At 62.4% G+C, this 19,273-nt stretch overlaps 2 protein-coding genes across 4 annotated transcripts; one reads left to right on the top strand and one right to left on the bottom strand.

Moving 5' to 3' along the window:
- Window positions 1-5,962: 5,962 nt before the first annotated feature.
- Window positions 5,963-13,227, bottom strand: PRDX2 (peroxiredoxin 2). The gene is made up of 6 exons (XM_074935226.1): window positions 13,071-13,227; window positions 10,386-10,491; window positions 8,934-9,087; window positions 7,559-7,681; window positions 6,749-6,879; window positions 5,963-6,201 (listed from the first exon to the last, which is right to left on the bottom strand). The coding sequence occupies exons 1-6, from the start codon at window positions 13,197-13,199 to the stop codon at window positions 6,116-6,118; spliced, it is 729 nt and encodes a 242-aa protein (XP_074791327.1). The 5' UTR covers window positions 13,200-13,227; the 3' UTR covers window positions 5,963-6,115.
- Window positions 12,765-19,194, top strand: RNASEH2A (ribonuclease H2 subunit A). 3 transcript variants are annotated; one of them, XM_074935225.1, is made up of 8 exons: window positions 12,765-12,882; window positions 15,187-15,258; window positions 15,641-15,767; window positions 16,078-16,165; window positions 16,479-16,616; window positions 17,015-17,102; window positions 17,780-17,903; window positions 18,811-19,191. In XM_074935225.1, exons 2-8 carry the CDS (start codon window positions 15,192-15,194, stop codon window positions 18,944-18,946), a joined length of 768 nt encoding a protein of 255 aa, XP_074791326.1. In that variant the 5' UTR covers window positions 12,765-12,882; window positions 15,187-15,191; the 3' UTR covers window positions 18,947-19,191. The 3 variants fall into 3 exon arrangements, with proteins under 3 accessions (XP_074791326.1, XP_074791323.1, XP_074791325.1); XM_074935222.1 differs by lacking the exon at window positions 12,765-12,882 and adding an exon at window positions 14,409-14,569; XM_074935224.1 differs by lacking the exons at window positions 12,765-12,882; window positions 17,015-17,102 and adding an exon at window positions 14,409-14,569 and having other exon boundaries at window positions 18,811-19,194.
- The last annotated feature ends 79 nt before the right edge of the window (window positions 19,195-19,273 follow it).

The following is a 19,273-nucleotide window of genomic DNA, read 5'->3' as shown; positions in this document are numbered from 1 at the left end:
AAGTTGATTGTATTTGTGTTTTTTGACTTTATATTGACCTTTATTTAAGTTTAAAAAAAAAATTCTCTGATCTCCTCTCTGAGGTTTGGCTTGGTTTCAAATCCTTTTTGGCCCGGACATTATTTCAGGCGGGGGGAGGGGACTGTCTGGTCATAAAACAGGATCTGTTCTGTATGTTTTAGGTGAGGCTTTTACAGTCGAAAGGTCTAAACTAGAAATTTTTGCTGTCTGTTTCCTTCACCTTTCTACAGGACTCCCTCTGTATATATTGTTAACGGATCCCTGATTCTTCATCACCACTTTTGTTTCTGGGGTGGCAGCCTTTGGCTCTGTGTGAGGGGCTGGGACCTCAGGGTGCTGTACAAAATCTTTACCCCCTGCCCCAGCTTGGAGGAGGCGTTTCTGGCGATTCCCCCCAGCCGGAGTGGATTTGATGGCTCTCAGCGGATCTGTGTTTTTCCTCCCAGTCTGGCTCCAGGGCCTGTGGTAGCCAAGAGCTCAGCCTGGCTCATCACACGGGGCCTTGGGGCTTCCACAGCTCGGAATCTCTCTCTAGCTCGTCCCCTCCTGCAACCCCACCTCCGCGGCCTGGCCCTTTCCTAGAGGGTCTGACTTTTTTTCGGGGGCGGGGGGGGGAAGAGATCTGTGTTTCTTCCCCCCTCCTCCTAGCTCTGATGTCAGAGCGCAACGCCCTGGAGGCCCTGCGCGGCTGTTTTTCGCCCCAGGCCAGGGTTAAAAATTCCCCCTGCGCTGCGCGGCGCTGCTTCCCCCGCCCGGCTCCGGCGCACGGGAAGGGGGCGGGCGGCAGGCGAGGGGAAGGGTTTTCCCAGTGACGCAGGGGAAGATGCCCATATATGGGCCCGGGCTGGTTAGTGACGTGCCCGGCCCCGTTCCGGGAACCCCCGCCCACGCCGGCTGCCCGGCAGAGGGGGCTTGGCCTGGCTTCATTTCCAGCCAGGGCGGCAGGCACCAGGGAGGGGTTTTTCCCAGGGGCCGCGGGGGAGCGGAGTTGGAGGCCGCTGGCTCGAAACCAGCCCGTTCATTTCCAGGCCGGGGCATCTGCAAAATCCCCCCCCTGGGTGGGGAGAGGGCAGGACGAGCCCACGGGGGAATTGGACGTTTCTCTCAGCTGAGGCCGGAAAGACCCTGCCACGTTCCCACCGCTCAGATCAAAGGCAAAGAGAATGTTTTCCTCACGCTGGAAGTTGGAGGTGTTGTTCCGGGGGTCAAGGGAGCAGCTAGAAGCACCCACCTTTTGAGATGGGGATCTAGTAGGTGCCTTACGGTAGCACCCTGCTTTTGGGGGGGATATTAGGTGTATAATGGTCGCACCCCCGTGTGAGAATGGGGTCCCACCAGAACGCTGCACGGGATCCGAGGAAAAACGGTTCCAGGTGCTGTTGCATCAGCCTGTGGAACTCCCTGCCACAGGAAGTTGTTGGGGCCAACAACTGAGCAAGAGTCAAAGAGGGAGAGGATGAGCCTCTGGACCCCAGGGGTGAAAATTAGTGCTGGGAGATAAAGTCTAGGGCAGGGGGCAGGCCCCTGTCTAGCAGGAATGAGGCAATCTTCACTGGGGGGCTGTTTCCCCTACATCTGTCTTCTGAGAGGTTCTTACACCTCTCTCCAAAGCAGCTCCTGCTCCCCTGTTGGAGACGGGACAGCAGGGGAGTGAGAGGCAGCCTCCGCCCCACAGATAATAGACAAGACAGATGCAGGAAGGGATTCTCACCTCCCATTCCACAGAGTGGGGAACTGAGGCAGGGGATGGTGAAATGACTGAACCAAGGTCATTCAGGGACATGGTGGCAGAGCTGAGAGTTGAACGCAAGAGACCGAGCGATGCCCTGCTGAATCCCAGTGAGCTCCCATAGGCCTGGGCCCTGGCTGAGCACTTGTGGGGGGCGGTCTGTTCATCCTTGGGGTGAGCAGATGCTCACCAGCTGCGCAAGCCCCATTCCAGGCAAATGCCTAGAGATGGGCCAGAGGTGGGCCCCCAGTGGCCTTAAGGGATCGCTTGGGACCCCCTGACCAAGCCTGGCCCTGCCATGTGCCACCAGCCTCTTAGAAACCCCACACCCACAGGGGGCTGGTAGGATGTGATGGCAAAGGGGGGCACCGAGAATACACCAAGGGGTGTGGGTTGGGGTGTGTTAGAGTGGGGGTGCCAGCTGACCTAGCATGCTACACGCATGGGTGTGAGGAGGAATCAAGGTAGAGGCCGTGGCAGGTGCTTTGGGGTAGATGGGGGGGGGGGTCCCTGCGTCTCCAGCCCTGGGGTGGGGCAGGCCTGGGGGACGGTCACCCTTTATTTCCCAGCTTGGGGTGTTCTCAGAGTAGCCCCCTGCTGCGTGACGGCGCGAGGCAGCTTCAAAGCGCTTCCTTGGCAGCCGCTGGTCCCCGGGGCCCACGGAGCGTGCTGGCGGCGGGCGAGTTTGTGGGGAACGCGCGGGAGATCAAGGGGGCTGGCGTGAGTCACGGATGACACAGGCAGCTGCTGCACCAGCTTCCCCCACACAGCAAAACTCACTCCCGACCCGCAGCCCCCCAGCGCTGCCGCTGCCCCCCACTCCCGACCCGCAGCCCCCCAGCGCTGCCGCTGCCCCCACTCCCGACCCGCAGCCCCCCCAGCGCTGCCGCTGCCCCCCCACTCCCGACCCGCAGCCCCCCAGCGCTGCCGCTGCCCCCCACTCCCGACCCGCAGTCCTGCCGCTGCCCCCCCACTCCAGACCCGCAGCCCCCCAGCGCTGCCGCTGCCCCCACTCCCGACCCGCAGCCCCCCCAGCGCTGCCGCTGCCCCCCCACTCCAGACCCGCAGCCCCCCAGCTCTGCCGCTGCCCCCCACTCCCGACCCGCAGCCCCCCAGCGCTGCCGCTGCCCCCCACTCCCGACCCGCAGCCCCCCCAGCGCTGCCGCTGCCCCCCCACTCCAGACCCGCAGCCCCCCAGCGCTGCCGCTGCCCCCTACTCCCGACCCGCAGCCCCCTCTGCTGTGTCAGCCCTGGGCTCCCCCCAGCTGATGCCCCTGAGTCACCGCCACTAACCCAGCCCTGGCTGCCTGCAGACGCGCTGGGCGTGCCGGGGCCGGGAACAGCCTGTGCCGGGAGCTCCGGCCAGCGCGGGGGTGGGAGCAGCGCCCAGGGACGTGAGCAGGAACACACGGGCGGCAGCTGCACGCGCCCCTCCCCCGCCTCCCCCCCCGGCACCCCCCACACCCGCCCTGTACACACCCCTCCCCCCAACACCCACCTGCAGCCATTCTCCCCCCATCCACCCCCCTGTCCCCCCATACACTCTCCCCCATGCCCCTGCCACCCCTCCGCCCTATAGACACCCCTCCCTCCATCCACCCCCCCTGCAGCCATTCTCCCCCCATCCACCCCCCTGTCCCCCCATACACCCTCCCCCATCCCCTTGCTACCCCTCCACCCTGTAGACACCCCTCCCCCTCTAAACACCCCCCTGCAGCCACTCTCCCCCCCATCCACCCCCCTGTCACACACCCCCATCCCCCTACCACCCCTCTGCCCTGTACACACCCCTCCCCCTCCAGACACCCCCCTGCAGCCACTCTCCCCCCATCCATCCCCTGGCACACACCATCCCCCTCCATACACCCCCCCTGCAGCCACTCTCCCCCCACATCCACCCCACTGCACACCCTCCTGCATCCACCTGTCCTGTACACCCCCCCCAGCATCCACCCTCCCCCATACACCAATTCCATGCACCATTTTCCCCCCTGCATGCACTGCCCGGTACACACTGCAACACCCCTCCCCCCACACCACTCCTGTGAGCACATTGCACCCCCCCACATACACCCCTTCTGTACAATCACCAGATGCATGCACCCCTGCATACACCCCTTCTGTACATACACTGCAACCCCCCATACACACACTGCAACACACCCCTGTGCACACTTCCCATACAAACCCATTTCCCATACACCCCCCCACCGCATGCTTCTCTCCCAGCACCCCCTCTGCAGACTAATGCCCACAGGGTACCCTCCCCTGCCCCCTCTCCAGCCCCCCTCTTGCTTTGACTCATTTTATGTCTGAGTTGCAGCCCCCCCCCCCCAGCTGAGCAACTCAAGCAGGACAGAATTCCCAGGGGGGCAGGGGGAGAGAGAAGAAAAGGGGAGGTAGGTTCCCCCTCCCCCCTGCATGCCAGGCTGATGGTGCCAGACCAGACCTGGCCAAGGGATGGACCCCAACAGCCCCCAGGAGAAGGGTGTGTCCATGTGCACAGGGTGGCTGTGGGTGCAATCAGGTGTGTGGACGGGGGGGTGCAGGTGCAGGGCACAAGAGGGGCTGTGTGCAAAGGCCAGTGCTTATGCCCAGGGTGGAGAGGTGCAGCGGCACCCGTGTGCACCCAGGGCTGTGTGCGTGCATGCATGCATGGGGTGGCTGCGTACACAGCTGTGTGTGGTAATTCTGCACAGCCCTGTCCGGGCATGCAGGCTGCGGGGCCGCCTCCCAGCCCCCTGGCCCCAGGGGGAGCCCAGCCCTCATCCTCAGGCCAAGACTGGAACCAGCCGAGCCCAGCCTGGGGAACAGAGCAGGGGCCGGGAGGGCTGGGCCCGGCCTGTGGGAGGGAAGCAGGAGCACAGGGAGCTTGGCTAGCGTCTGGGAGCAGCTGGGGAACATGATGTCCCAGCCAGGAAAGCACACCCAGGTCAGCCTAACCCCTGCAGCACCCACCCCCATTCCCTCCCTCCCCATTAAGGCCAGCAGTGACCCAGCCACAAGAGCACCCCCCACTGAGTCTCCCCCCCACTTCAGTGCAGCCCTGTGAGCTCATACCCCCTACCCAGCCATCGCTCCTACACCCCCCTGACCCCACTCTGAGCCATGCTGTCCCCATCTCCCTGGCCCCTCTACACAAACAGCTCAGCCCTTAGGAATAGCCCCCAGGGAGGCCAGCTCAGGGTGCAGGAAAAGGGGCCTTTCCCCTGCAAGGGGCCCTGGCTCCCCTCTAGCCTCAGGGCAGCTGCCAGGCCACGCTCCCAAGGGCTGATGAAGTCACAGGCAGATCCCAGCTCGCCTCCTCCAGGCCCAGCACTGGCTGGTGTGGGAGGGGAACGGACGTGTCTGGCTCATACACCGCTCCCGGCACACAGTGTCTGGGGCTGATCAGGGCAAGGTGCCCCCCATATTATGTACCAGGGCAGGCTGGAGCCCCCAGCACCAACTGTCAGAGGAAGGGGGTGTCAGGACTCCTGGGTCCCCCCCCCCCCCAGAGTAGTTGGAGCTCTCTGGAGCAGTAGCTGCAAGCCAGGCTCCTGGGGGGCAGGTAGCACCCCCTGCTGGCACAGCACCAGCCTGAATGATGACTGGGCACAGTGGGGGAGTTGCAGAGGCTGGACATGCCTGGAGAGCCCCCTCCTCCCCAAGCAGCAGGGGGCTGGCTTTAAGGGAGGGGGGCAGATGAGCACACTGCTCATAGCAGGAGTTGGGCCCAGCTCAGTGCCCTGCCCCCACCCCCTCCAAGTCCAACACTCCTCAATGCCCCATCCAGCTGCCCCCCCCACGCCCCCTGGATCCCAGCCCCCTCAGAATCTGGCAACCCTGAGCCAGGACCCTCTGGGACCAGGAATCCCTGCTCCTTCCAGGCTGGGGGCAGCTGTGCTGCGAGTGGGGGAGGGAGAGAAGCCAAGAGCCCACAAGGGGTGTCCCCCAGCAGAGAACCCCAGGCCCTTCAACTGGCTCCCCACTAGGGCAGCTGACTGATGTTCTAGGAGACCTGGATTTGCCTCCCCAGAGCTGGACGCACACCAGGGAGCTAGCTAGATGCAGCCAACAGCACCACCTAGTGGTGCAAAGTGCTACAGCACCCACTGGGACCAAGAGACACCTGGGGTAGATCAGAGGTTGACCTGATCCCTAGAGCTTGGATAGGACACGCCCCCAGCAGGGTTGCCCCGACCCCCCCATTCAGGATCAGAGACAAGCCAGCTCCTTTTCAAACAAACCCTTTTACTTTAGGTCACAAGCATCTTCTTGGATTCCCCCTGCCCCAAAATATCCCCATCCGATGGGGGGGGGCAGAGGGAGGGGCTCCTTCACAGTAGACCCGATTCTCTGACAGCTGCTGCTGCCCCCCCAGGCTCAGTGCTGCTTGGCAAAGTAGTCCTTGCTGTCCTTCACTGTGGGCTTGATGGTGTCGCTCCCAGGTTGCCAGCCTGCCGGGCACACTGGAGAGAGAGTGGGGGAGGGGGGTTAGGAGACCAGAGGCAGGAGCAGGGCATCCCTGCTTTGTATTCCCCCCGCCCTTTGCAGATGGGGAAACTGAGGCAGAGTACAGAAAACCTGGGTTTGATGCCAAGTCCTAGGCTAGTGCTCTAACCACTAGGCAACCCTCCCCCTCCAGCTTGGAGGTCTGCCCAGGGCTGGATGGAGCAAGCACTGTAGGTCCATGCATGGGGCTCTACCCCACCTCTCCTGCCTGGCATGGGGGTGGGCGTGTGCATGCGTCTCTAACCCTTCGAGAGAAACCTCCTAGTACAAGCAGAGTCTGCAGCCAGCTGGAAACAGCTGGGGTTGAGAGCCCCCCACCCCACTTTGCCCCCCAGGAACAAACTCAGACCTGCTGTCCCACCCCCCAGCTGTGGGGCACCCACCCCATCTAGATACACTGCCGCAGTTGGGCCCTGCCTTCCCCCTAACCTGGCCTTTACCCTGCCCCCCACACCACCAAGAGCTCCCCCCGCCAACCCGTGCGGAGGCTGGACCCAGCCTCACCTTCCCCATGCGTGTCCGTGTACTGGAACGCCTGCACCAGGCGTAGCACCTCCTCCACCGAGCGCCCCACCGGCAGGTCGTTGACTGTGATCTGGCGCAGGACACCCTTGCTGTCGATGATAAACAGGCCCCTGCGGGGGGGGAATTGGGATCACACCCCAATGGGAACCAATGGTGGGGGTGCACAGCCCCCCCCCCCCCCTCAGCCCAGATAACATCCCATATCTGTCACGGTGGGGATCCCAGGGGATCACGGAGCCTGCAGCCTTCCCCCCACGGGCTGTGGGGCACCCCCACCTGACACCTGGATGCTCAGAGCCAGCTGTTGCTTAGTGGAGACCACCCCCCCCCCGCCCCCCTGGGAGACACACCTAGAGATTCAGTGGGGTGGGGAGTACATCAGCTCCAGAGATAGGAAATCTCTAGCCTCAGTCAGGGCAAGACTGGCTGTGGGGATACCAGAGTGACACACCCAGCCTGGCACCCCATGGGGCTCCTTCCACCCCCCCAAATATACCCACCCTGGTGTTCCCACACACTGCCCCAGCTCCCCAGTCAGCGTCCCGTTCGCCAGATACACCCACCCTTCACCAGCCATGGGGGTGGGGGTGTCGTTCGACACTAGCTGGCACTGCTGTGAAGTTAAGGGGCAGAACTCCAATGGGGCCCCAAAACCACCACAGGGAGACCGGAGTGGGGACCTCAGCACAAGTGACCACCATTTCCCCCCCACCCCCCCCCCAGCCAGAGCAAACCCCAGAAGCTCATGCACAAGGGCAGTCAGTCACCCCCCCCCCCACACACACACACCTGTAGGCGATTCCCTCATCCTCCTTCAGCACCCCATAGTCCATGGCCATGCTGCGGGTGAGATCTGACAGCAAAGGGATCTTTATGGTGCCCAGCCCCCCCTCCTTCCGCGGGGTGTTGACCCTACCAGGAGACAAGGGGGTTAGTCTCATGCTGTGGTATGCCCCCAATCCCAGCCACAGGGACCCCACATCTAGATCTGCCCCCTGGCACCAGCTCCCGCCCAGGGAATGAGGCCACCTGCCCTACTGCATCAGGCCCCGTATCCCACTCAGGGGGCCCATGGGGCAGACCCAGCCTGCAGCAGCATGGCTCACATTCTGGCTCGCAGCATCGGGGGCTGGGGGGCAGCTGGTCCAGCCAGACTCCCACAGAGCTGCTAGTGAGGGGGGGAATTTCCCCTCCTCCCACAAACCACCAGAAGACAGACACCCAGGTTAGACACTAAATCAGAGGATCTGAGACAGTGCTCAGACTGGGGGGGCATGCTGATGAGAGCCCTATTCTGGAAGGGGGAGAGAAGAACACCCCCATCCTAGAAGGGGCATGCCAGTTTAGCCAGCCACTCCCCACCCCCCGTTACAGGCCTGTCTCTGGCTGGCCCCAGCAGCTAGGGGTGATAAGGCTTCTCTCACAGAGTGTGCCCAGATAAAGCCAGTAGGGGCCCACCCTGCCCCACCCCTCTGGGACAGTTGGTAATGTCTGCTGGATTCTAGCCCAGTGTTTTCCCCACAGCAAGGGAGGGATGGACCCCACCCCTGCCCCCTATCTGACCAGGGAGCATGGGGCTTTTTGATAGCTTGTGAGGCATTGGAACTGGTCTGTGGGGCGATTCCAACCCCTGGCACCCAGGGGCTCTGACCCCTCCCCAGAGGCCTGGTACCAGGTCCAGATGGGTTAAGGGACTAGACAGGCAGTCTTCCCAGCCCCCCCCTCCCCACAGGTTTCGCTCCAGATCTCATGTACCGATTGCATCGGGGCATCTGGGGCAGAGCAAGCCAGCAGCGCCAGGCCTCTTGTGCAGGGCTGGCAAGATCCTGACCTCACACCCATCACAAGGGAGAGCAGAGGGGTGTCTAGGGGGCATTTTGGTCACTGGCCTGAGACACTGTCACATGCTGTGGGTCTCAGTCTCCTTCCAGGTGGAAACCAGGGTTCCTGATGCATTAGCTTGGGTTGCAATCATAGCCAGCCCCCCCGCTCCCCCCCATGTCTCATTCCCTGCCCCCTGAGCCAGCTACTCCCCACCCCTAGGGCCAGATCAGAGATGGGCCCCCCTGACCCTGCCAGTCCCTGCAGCCCAGGGCTGGATCGGAGCTGGCACTCCCTAGAGGGCGGCGAGGCCTCACCCATGTCCCCCCTCCCCGCCCCGCACCAGGCCAGGTGGGTGAAGTGCGAGTCCACAGAGGCCCCCAGGACTTCGCAGTGCAGCTTGCGGAAAGCCTCGGCATGCTCGCTGAAGGCGATGATCTCGGTGGGGCATACGAAGGTGAAGTCCAGCGGGTAGAAGAACAGCACCACGTACTTGCCTGGAGGGGGGGTGGGGAGAACCGGTCAGCAGGGGGAGCTGCCATGGGACGGGGTGTCAAGAGGTGGAGCCATGGGCAGAGACCCTGGGCTTGGCTCCCCCCCAGACCCAGTTGCATGGCTGGAGGCCTTGCTTGCCAGCCAGCTGATCTGGTTACAGGGTCTCCCCCAGGAGGCGCTGGGAATGTCCCCCTCAAGCCCAGGCTCAGCCAATCACAAGCCAGCTGATTGGATTATACACAGGGTCCCCATTTATCTTTTAAAGAGACAGCACTGCACACTTGCCTGCCCAGAGGCAGGATGGTAAAACTGCCAGGTCCCCCTCTCTCCACAGGACCTTAATCCTGCCCCACAGGGGACTTCCCCCCCCCCCCCCACTTCCTTTAGGGCAGGGGTGGGCAAACTTTTTTGGCCTGAGGGCCACATCTGGGTATGGAAATTGTATGGCAGGCCATGAAGGCTCACAAAATTGGGGTTGGGGTGTGGGAGGGGGGTGAGGGCTCTGGGGTGGGGCCAGAAATGAGGAGTTCAGGGTGTGGGAGGAAGCTCCAGACTGGGGCACAGGGTGAGGGGTTGGGGTGCAGGAGGGTGCTCTGGGCTGGGACTGAGGTGCTCAGAGGGGGATCAGGGCTAGGGCAGGCGGTTGGGGTGCAGGAGGGGGTCAGGGGTGCAGACTCCAGGTGGCGCTTACCTCAAGCGGCTCCCGGAAGCTGTGGTGTGTCCCCGCTCTGGCTCCTATGCGGAGGTGCGGCAGGCAGCTCTGCACGCTGCCCCGTCCACAGGCACCACCTCTGCAGCTCCCATTGACTGCAGTTCCTGGCCAATGGGAGCTGCAGAGCTGGCGCTTGGGGCAGGGGCAGCATATGGAGCCCCCTGGCTGCCCCTACATGTAGGAGCTGGAGGGGGGGACATGCCGATGCTTCCAGGAGTTACGTGGAGCCACAGCACACGCGGAGTAGGGCAAGCCCCGGACCCTGCTCCCCAACGGGAGCTCGAGGGCTGGATTAAAATGTCTGAAGCGTTGGATGTGGCCCCCGGGCCAGGTTTGCCCACCCCTGCCCTAGAGGTGGTGACCCTGTTCCCCATGCAGGCAGACGCCCCTGTAGAGTGCCCCCAGCATTCGCTGATGTGTAGAACATCCAGCTAATCCAGTACCAGCAGGGGGCGCTGCGGGGAGCAGGGCAGGAGCACTGGCTATGGGGGGAGCTCCCAGCAGCCCCACTCCCAGTGTCTGGGGAAGCTGTAAAGACCTCCCTATTAGCACGGGCTCAGTGCAGAGCTGTCAGCAGGTTCCTCTCACCTCTGTAGTCGGAGAGTTTGATCTCTTTGAAGGCTCCGTCCACCACGGCCATGGCGTGGAAGCCTGGGGCTGGCTTGCCGATGTGAGCGTTACCAGAAGCCATGTCCTGCAAGAGAAGCCGGGGCTCAGGACAGGTGGCACTGGTTAGTGGGTCTGGCCAGCAACTGTGACGAGATTCTCCCGTTCTCTGCAGCAAGGTACACTGCACGGGGGCAGCTTGGAGATAGACCAGATGAGCTGGCAGGGGGGCCCTGACTTCCAGGAGGTCTCACTGCACCAGCGCCTGGATTTCTGAGCCGATACCAGCTCCCAGACCAGTCCCAATCTCAACTCCCCCTTCCAGCCCACCCCAATCATCTCCTTCCCAGCGCTGATCTGTGTGATCAGATAACCCCAGCTCCGAGCCCCCAGTCACAGGAGCATCGCTCACATCTCACAGCTCAGAGCACACTAGCTGTTCTGGGTTGGCACTGGAAATGCTAGACCCAGTGGGCACCCCCCTCCCCGGCACAGGTACAACCCAGGGACTGCCAAGCTAATGCAGGCTAGAGAGATCTTTGGGGGAGGGCAAAAGGCTGGCGGCATCTCCTCCCCATGTGCAGACAGGCACAGCTGTGCTAGTGTGAACCCACCCAGCCCACCAATCAGTCACAATTAACCAGCTCACCCCTCTTACAGCTCACATACAGGAGGCTATTTTGCCTACACAAAGCACTTCTCATCCCCAAAATCGTGCAAAACAACAACACTAATTGGTGATTCCACAAACTGGGTCAGTGCAAAGCTGGGGATAGAGAACCCAGGAGTTCCAACTCCTAGCCCCCTAAGCACTAGACCCCTCTCCCCTCCCACAGCTGGGGACAGAACCCAGGAGTCCTGCCTCCCAGCACCCCACACTGACAGCATTAAAAGTAACAGTCCTGCTCTCAATATCTTCTATTTGAAAGGGCAAGGAAAGGACCCCCAAAGCTCCCATTATTTGGAGCAGACCTTGGCTAATTTCGGGCTCAGAGACCTGAAAAACGTATGGCTTTGCTGCTGGATGAGGCCGGCTAAAGCAGCGGGGAAGAGATATGGGCTAGCAAGAATTTTATGGGGGTTTTCTTCTGTGGCTGTACCGCACCAAGCCTGGGGGGCCCCGCTCGCTACCATGAGCGACCGACAGATACCACAAGCAAGAGTGCGGAGCCGTTGCAGGACATGCAACTCTGCTGGGGGGGTTTCCTTCAGACAAGAACTGCCCTACTCGGGGTGGGCAGAATGGCCCCAAAGGATACCAAGCAATAGGGAGTTCCTCCAGTGACCCTAGGGCAAAAAGCACTCTCTCTCTCCCTGTATTGTGAGCCGCCACCCCAGAGGCGGCCCCATTGCAAGGCAGTTGGCACGGCACCTGGGATTTGCCATCATGGGGCAAGCTCGCGGTCAGCACAAGAGTCTTTAGAGCTGAAAGCAGGTTGTGGTCTAAAGACCTGGGTTCTGTCCCCGGCTGGCCTGGTGAGTCACCTTGGGCAAGTCACTTTCAGCTTCATGCCTTGGTTTCCCCTCCTGCCCTTTGTCCTGTAAGCTCCTCAGGGCAGGGACCGCTTCTCACTTGGTGTCTGTGGCGCACCAGACACAACAGGATCTTAAAGCCACCTTAGCAGAAGAAGTGGGACTACCTCCCAGCAAAGGGGAATATAAAAACAACAGGCCTCCAGCTGCCATTTTCACTAGCCACCTGAAGTCGCTCGGTTCGCTGCCCCCTTAGAAGCTTCGCGTAACCGTCCAGAAGCAGGACACGGGGGAAACTCACTGGACAAAACCCAAGCACGAATTAAGACCCACAAGCCAAGTCACCTCTGTGCTCCCATCTGGAGAGTCCTTAACAGCACAAAGTGACAGTGAAATACTCCCACCGCAGGAAGGCGGCGGTTCACGCACCAGGACAGCAGGGAATTAGACAGCAGCCTAGAATTCACCCTGCTAGGGCCCCACTGATGGATCAGCCCCTCTTCCAGCCCCCCCAATTGTTTCCAGGGGTGCAAGACAGAGATACTCTCCCATAGAGAGTTTCTTCCCTATGCAGCCACTTGAGAAAGTTACACATTCCCCAGCTCTCCGGTGTCAACCCACTAACACCACCCAGGAAAACCCTGATGCACCATTACAGCGGTTGGCACCTGCTGGAAGAAGTGAAGAGCTGGCACGTAAGTGAAGGCAAGAGAGGGGCCCAGAGCGATTCAGGATCCACGCCCTCGCCCCCCCGCAGTTGCTTTCGAAGCTACGAAGCAGGGAGCAGCCAGGGCACGGGAGACAGCGAAACATCGAGGCTGCAACCTAGGTCAGGGCCCTCCAAAAATAGCAGCAAAGACTGGGGGGGATGAGGAGGACGAAAGGCCCCTTTAGCATTGCCAGGCCCTGGCTAGAAACAATACCCTGCCTGGCTCCTCCTGCAGGATTTGCACGAGGGCTACAGGAACCCGGAGCCGACATCTACAGCTGAAAGCAGCGATTCCAGGTGGGGCCCAGTAACCCTCCCCACCCGCGGTCTGCTTCCGAGCAGCCACTTTGCAAAACAGAAGCTCCCTCCTGCATGCGGTTGCTCCAGGCCCAGGGGCTGGAAATGCCCCCCACGGCTCCCGGGCCCACAAAAGCAAACCCGGCCTGCAATGCACAACCAGGAGCGTGCAACACAAAAGCACCCACCTCGTCGCTGCGCGCTATCACTGCAAAGACGCCCTCGACCTCCGCGGCGCGTGCACGGCTCGCAGCCAGCCTGCAGCCGGGTCTTATAGCCACCCCCTCCACGCCCCCGTCCGGCCTGGGCTGCTCCATTTGGAGCAGAGAGAGGGGGGAGGTGAAGACGAGAGAGATAAAGCCAGGGGTGTGGCAGGGCTTAGACCTCCAAGGGGATTCCCCGCATTGCACGCGGAGGGCGAGGTTCGGGGGGCCCCCCCCAGCATTGCACAGAGGTGAGCGGGCTTATGGGCTCTCTCTGCCTTGCACAGAGGGGGGACAGGGCCATGTATGGGGACCCCCGCGTTGCAGATGGGGGCGGGGCTATGGGCCCCCCCAGCATTGCACATAGGGGGGTGGGGCTAACACTCCCGTGCTCCCCGCTACAGTGCAGGCCAGGTGGGGTTGCAATGCTGCCCTGGAGGAACCCCACAGCCCAGGAGGGGGAGGCTCCCTAGGAGTCTGGGGCCAAGCTCTGGACCGAGCTGGGTTTATTTATTTATCACTCATGACTCTGCTGAGTCCGTTTGTTTATGGGGAATTTCACCCCAGCCCCTGTGCCTCAGTTTCCCCACTGGTGCAATGATCCCAAGCCTCTGAGGCTTCCGGAGGGTCGGCGGAGCTGGGGAATTAGGGCATAATTGTTAGGACTGTTCCCGAGGGTTTGTTTATGGCTTTATGAATGGTCTTGTGAACTGCATAGGATTTTACCCACGTACATACCCCTGAGCCCACAGAACCCCCACCAAACACATGACCCCCCCTAAGTTACCACCACATACAGCCCCGCCTTCACTCCTAAATGCTACCCCGTGCCACGCACAACCACAGGTGGGGGATGTGGGAAGGGGAGGGACATGGATGGGGCCTTTTCCCTCCAAGGGACATGAGCTCTGATCCAATCCCAGGGGCTTCAGAGCCCGGTTCTTAGAGACTCCTAATGGGATCTGTGGAGCTCGGAGGGGGGGGTCCCAAGTTGGGCCCCACAATCAGTGGCTGCTCTTAGAAAGTGGCGACGAATGACTAATTCCAAGATAATGCAATGAATCTACTGTAAATGGACCCAGGAGTCCTGACACTCACACACACACAAGGCAGGGGCAGAACCCAGGAGTCCTGCCCCCCACCCACCAACCTCTTCCTGCTCTAACCACTGGACCCCATTCCCCTCCTAGAGCTGGGATAGACCCCAGGAGACCTCACCTCTGACCCCCCACCCCCACCCCAGAGCTCAAGCATGGGGCTTCGCCTCCCCTAGAACTACAACTCCCAGGTGTCTGTGCGAGGCCGGCCCCGCCCCCTGGGCCGGGCTCGGGGCCTCGCGCTCGCCTGCGCGCGGAACATGGAGTTGGGGGAGTTCGAGCGGGACAACGCGGGCAGCTGCCGCCTGGGCTCCCCCGTGCCCGAGCTGTGCCGGGCCGGGCCCTGCTGCCTGGGCATCGATGAGGCCGGCAGGGGGCCCGTGCTGGGTACGGGGGGGGACCCCCAGCATTGCAAGGGGAGACCCCCAACTTTGCATGGGAGGGCTGGGCGGGGGGAACCCCCAGCATAGCACGGGGCGAGGGGCCGGGGAGACCCCCAGCATTGCATGGCGGGGACCCCCCAGCATTGCACGGGGAGAGCCCCCAGCATTGCACAGAGCAGGGACCCCCCCCAGCGTTGCTTAGGGGTGGGGATAGGGGGCCCTCCATACTGAATGATAGGGGCGGGGCCCTCCCTGTCTGTGCTCCTGAAGGGGGAGCCCCTGGTACAGTGAGGAGGGGGTGATGGGTGGGGGAGCACAAGGCATCTCACAGGATTCCCCCCCCCCCCCGGCCCCACACACACAACTCCCTGCCAGGGAGGTGGGTCCACCCGCCCTGGGGGAGAAGAGCTTGGAGCCCTGTAGCTGGCAGGGGGGTTAGACGGGCCCTGCCCAGTTACCCCTCTCCACATAGTGCGGCCAGGGCTGATTTCCCCGCCCCCCCCCGGTGCTGTGGGTGGGAGTTGCGGAGTAGGAGGCTCTTGCACCGGCTGGATCGGGCTCGGCTGCTCCCCCATCTGTGCCCTTGCCCCCCGCCATATGTGCCTCTGTCTCCCCGTCCAGGTCCCATGGTCTATGGTGTTTGCTACTGCCCGCTGGCCAAGCAGGAGGAGCTGGGAGCTCTGAAGATGGCCGGTAAGGACAAGGGCATCGTGGGGGTGGGGGGGCTCAACTTCCACCCCGGCCTCCTGTGATTTCCCCCCCGCCAGAGAAGGGGCCCAGGGATCTCAGTGAGGGGGATCAGGGGGTGGAATTTCGGAGTTCTGGCACTGACAGAGCAACTGCAGAGAGATGGGGGGGGTCAGGAGAGTTGAGGCTTGGGGGATGGGGGAGGCAGGGGGGATATGGATCTCAGTGAGGGGAGCAAAGTGGGGACAGGGGATGGGGACAGCAGTGGGGAAGGGCCCCACAGAGGGAATGTTGGATCATGAGGGGGCCCCCCCCCAAGATCTTGAGGAAGGCCGAGGCTTCCTCTGGTGGCCAACCCTAGTGTCTCCCCCCCCCCCCCCCCCCCCAGACTCGAAGACACTGACGGAGGCCGAGCGAGAGAAGCTGTTTGGGACACTGGACGGGGCCAGGGACTTTGTCGGCTGGGCCCTGCACATCCTCTCTCCCAATCTCATCTCCACCAGCATGCAGCAGCGGTGAGAGCCCCAGGGAACTGGATTTGCACGGGGGTCACTGGTGCCCCCTAGTGGGGAAAGGCCCTGTGTCCCATTTCCCCCCTGAGCCAGCCAGGCCCCCCAGCTTGGGGCCGAATCAGCCAGCGCTCCCTAGAGGGGAAAGGCTATGTGTCCCCCTTCCCCGCTCCTGTTAACCCTAGGAGCCAGATCGCTGGGTGGGTGAGGCAGCTGGAGAGTTTCTAGGGGGTTGCTCTGTGTCTGTGCAGCGCCTGGCACAGTGGGGCCCAGGTCTCTGGCTGGTAAATACTAACCCCTCTCCTCTCCCGGCCAGGGCGAAATACAACCTCAATGCCCTGTCCCACGACACAGCCATCGGGCTGATACAGCATGTGCTGGACGCGGGAGTGCATGTGGCAGAGGTGAGCCAGCTGCAGTCTTCCCCCGCGCCTCAGTTTCCCTGTGGGGCAGATTTCTGTCCACGGGGTGCCCCGATCACAAACTCAGCCAGGGTTGGCAAAGGGGACCACTGTGGGCATAGTGCTGACAGGCACCCTTGCTCCCCCCACTTCCAGCCAACCTTCCCGTGCCTCAGTTTCTCTATACGGCAACAGGGCAGCTGCCTCCCCATGTGGTGCCCTGATCCCAGCACAAGGTGTAGCGGGGGGGGGAGGGTGGGAGGGGATCTGACACCACCCCCCCACACCTCTTGCGGGGTCCCCCCAACCCTGGCAGGTCTTCGTGGACACAGTGGGGCCGGCAGAGAAGTACCAGGAGAAGCTAAAACGGCATTTTCCAGAGCTCGAGGTGACTGTGAGGCCGAAGGCCGATTCCCTCTTCCCCATCGTCAGCGCAGCCAGCATCTGTGCCAAGGTGAGCCTCTGGGGTCCCCCCTCTTCAGGGGGCCTGGTGGGGAACGGGCTGGATCTTACTGTGTGCTTAGGAGTCACCAGGCTCCCTGGAGCAATGGACCCGGGCGGGTCTGTGGAATATGGAGACACCCTAGCTTCACTTACCGTCCCATTATTGGGATCTCCTGGGTGAATTAATAAGGGGGTTCCATTGGGCATCCCTCAATCGGCTCCACGCTAGCGGATTCATCCTCACTTCCTGTCCCAAATCCTGCGTGGCAGTTCGACAGCTCTTGTGCCCCTCCCCAGAGGCGGCTGCATCTCAGCCCTGGGCGACAGATCCCTGTCAAAACAGCCCAGCGCTAGGGGACCATGTTCCTAGAGGCACCGCCCCGAGCCGACTCCTGTCTGTGTTGGCAGGTGGCACGGGATCGTGCTGTGAAGAACTGGACGTTCCCGGAGGATCTGGGGGACGTGAGCGTGGAGTATGGGTCTGGGTACCCCAATGGTAAATGACCCCCCCCGCCATGTAATTCTCAGGGGCAGTGATAGGTCTGACCACAACGTGGAGCTATTTGCGTATATAGGAGCTGAAGATAAACCGAGGCTGCCCCATGGGCCCATCTAGCCCGGTATCCTGCCTTCCACCCAGTTCCTAGATTGCACCGGCGCTCCGTCTCTCTCACCCAGCTCCTACTGGCCAGCTGTGTTCGGTTTCACTCACCAGAGGGTGCATGTGACCTGGGATCTGCTCCCGTCTTTCACTGGATCCTCCCGCCCTGGCTCTTGCATTGCCTAGGGGTGGGGGCTGCGGTGCCAGGCTCCGAGCCCCCTCCCAGCCCCCCGGGCCTTGGCCTTCCTTTAACCCCCTCGGCTGCATCGGGCTGGATTTCTGATCTGCCTTCCAGAGACCGAGACGGAAGCTAAGTGACGTGCTGAGGTCATGGGGGACGGCAGTGGTGGAACTGGGGATAGAAGCCAGGAGTCCGGGCTCCCAGCCCCCCCCTGCTCTAACCACTAGACCCCCCCACCCTCCCAGAGCCAGGGATAGAACCCAGGAGTCCTGACTGGTTTGAAAGCTGGCAGGTACCCCCGTTTGCAGTCAGGGAGGTGGGGCTGGTGCATTAGGCCCCCGCCCTGACTCTCATATCTCCCGCACCCCTCCCCCCACTCCCTGTCCCCCAGATCCCAAGACCAAGGAGTGGCTGGCGCAGTGCCTGGACCCTGTGTTCGGATACCCCCAGTTCGTGCGCTTCAGCTGGAGCACGGCCCAGACCATCCTGGAGAGCAAGGCAGTGCCCGTGCACTGGTAGGTGAGGGGGGGCCGGGACGGGACTGAGGGTACCAATCTGTTAGATCCCTGCAAGGGGCCTGACCTCAGTCTGACCCCCACTTGGCATTGATGGGCTCGAACGAGCTCCCGTGGGCGCCGTCCATAGCAGCTCAGAGGAGCTGGCTCTGATGCCAAGCGACAGCCCTGCCACCCCCGATTATGCCCCCGCTGCCACCAGGGCCCTGCTGGGGGGAAGGGCAGCACCGCATGCTGCTAACGGGGCCCGTCTGCTGCCCTCCCCCCCGGCATGCGTGGAGGGTGCTGGGCGCAGCTCCTCTCCCCCTCTGGGGTCCCCTCGCCACCCACCGGATCGTCCTGCACCCATGTGTGGGATGGGGGAACCCAGGGGGCTGTACTGAGAGCAGCATGGTTCAGTGCCTCCCAGGCCTGGCCCCTCCCCTTCCCAGGTATGACCTTGGCAGCTGGGTGTGGATCCCTCCCGAGGGGAGAGAGGGCAGAGGAGATGGGGGGTTATGGGACTCTGCACCCCTCAGACGCGGGGGGTCCACCGTGGGCACAGAGGGGCCCTGCCTCATGCTGTTTCATTATCTTCCTGTGCCGGGTCACAGCCCCCACATCCCACCCCAGAGGTGGCTGCATCTCAGCCCTGGGTGGAGGGATCCCTGTATAAACAGCCCCTGCGCCCCACCCCAGAGGTGGTCACATCTCGGCGCCAGGCAAGGGGTCCCTAGATACTTCAGTCCGGAGTAGACACCAGCTGAGCCCAGGACACCTGCTGGCTCTACCCATCCCGCCCCTCCCCACCTCCTCTGGCGCCAGCCTCCACCCTGGCACCCTGTGTGTGTGTGTTGGAGAGAGCTGAGCGTTAACGGGAGGCGTGGGGGGGTGCCAGGGCCCCGTTAACTTCTTATTCCCTCCCCAGGGACGACAGTGAGGACGACCCTGCTCAGAAGGGCACCCGCTCCGTCCTGTCCTTCTTTGCCCGCAAAGAGTCCTCCAAGCGCCAGCCCCACCGCTTCTTCCACGAGCGCAAACTGGAGACAGTGACTGGGCTGTAGTGGGCACTGGGGGCGGAGGGCTGGCCCCATGCCCTCTCCCCCCCAGCCCCATGGCCCCCTCAAGTCGGCCCAGCTTGACTTAGAGCGAGAACTTTTGACTCACAGTGTCTGGGGTTGTATTTAATCGTGGTGCCAGCTGATCTGAGCCCCCCTCTCCAGGGGCTGGGAGGAGCCCAGCCATAAAAGGGGCTTCTAGGAACCAGCTGCCCCAGTCTCGCCGGCGCCTCCTTGCTGTGGATTTTCCACCCACAGTGAATCCCCCCCCCCAATTCATTTTAGTTAATAAAACATTTTGAAACATCTCTGGAGTTTGTAATAGGTGTGTTT

The sequence above is a fragment of the Natator depressus genome, chromosome 20, assembly GCF_965152275.1.
Source record: "Natator depressus isolate rNatDep1 chromosome 20, rNatDep2.hap1, whole genome shotgun sequence".
Taxonomy (NCBI): domain Eukaryota; kingdom Metazoa; phylum Chordata; order Testudines; family Cheloniidae; genus Natator; species Natator depressus.
The sequence above is the reverse complement of the archived record's forward strand: the minus strand, read 5'-3'. Positions and strand labels throughout refer to the sequence as shown.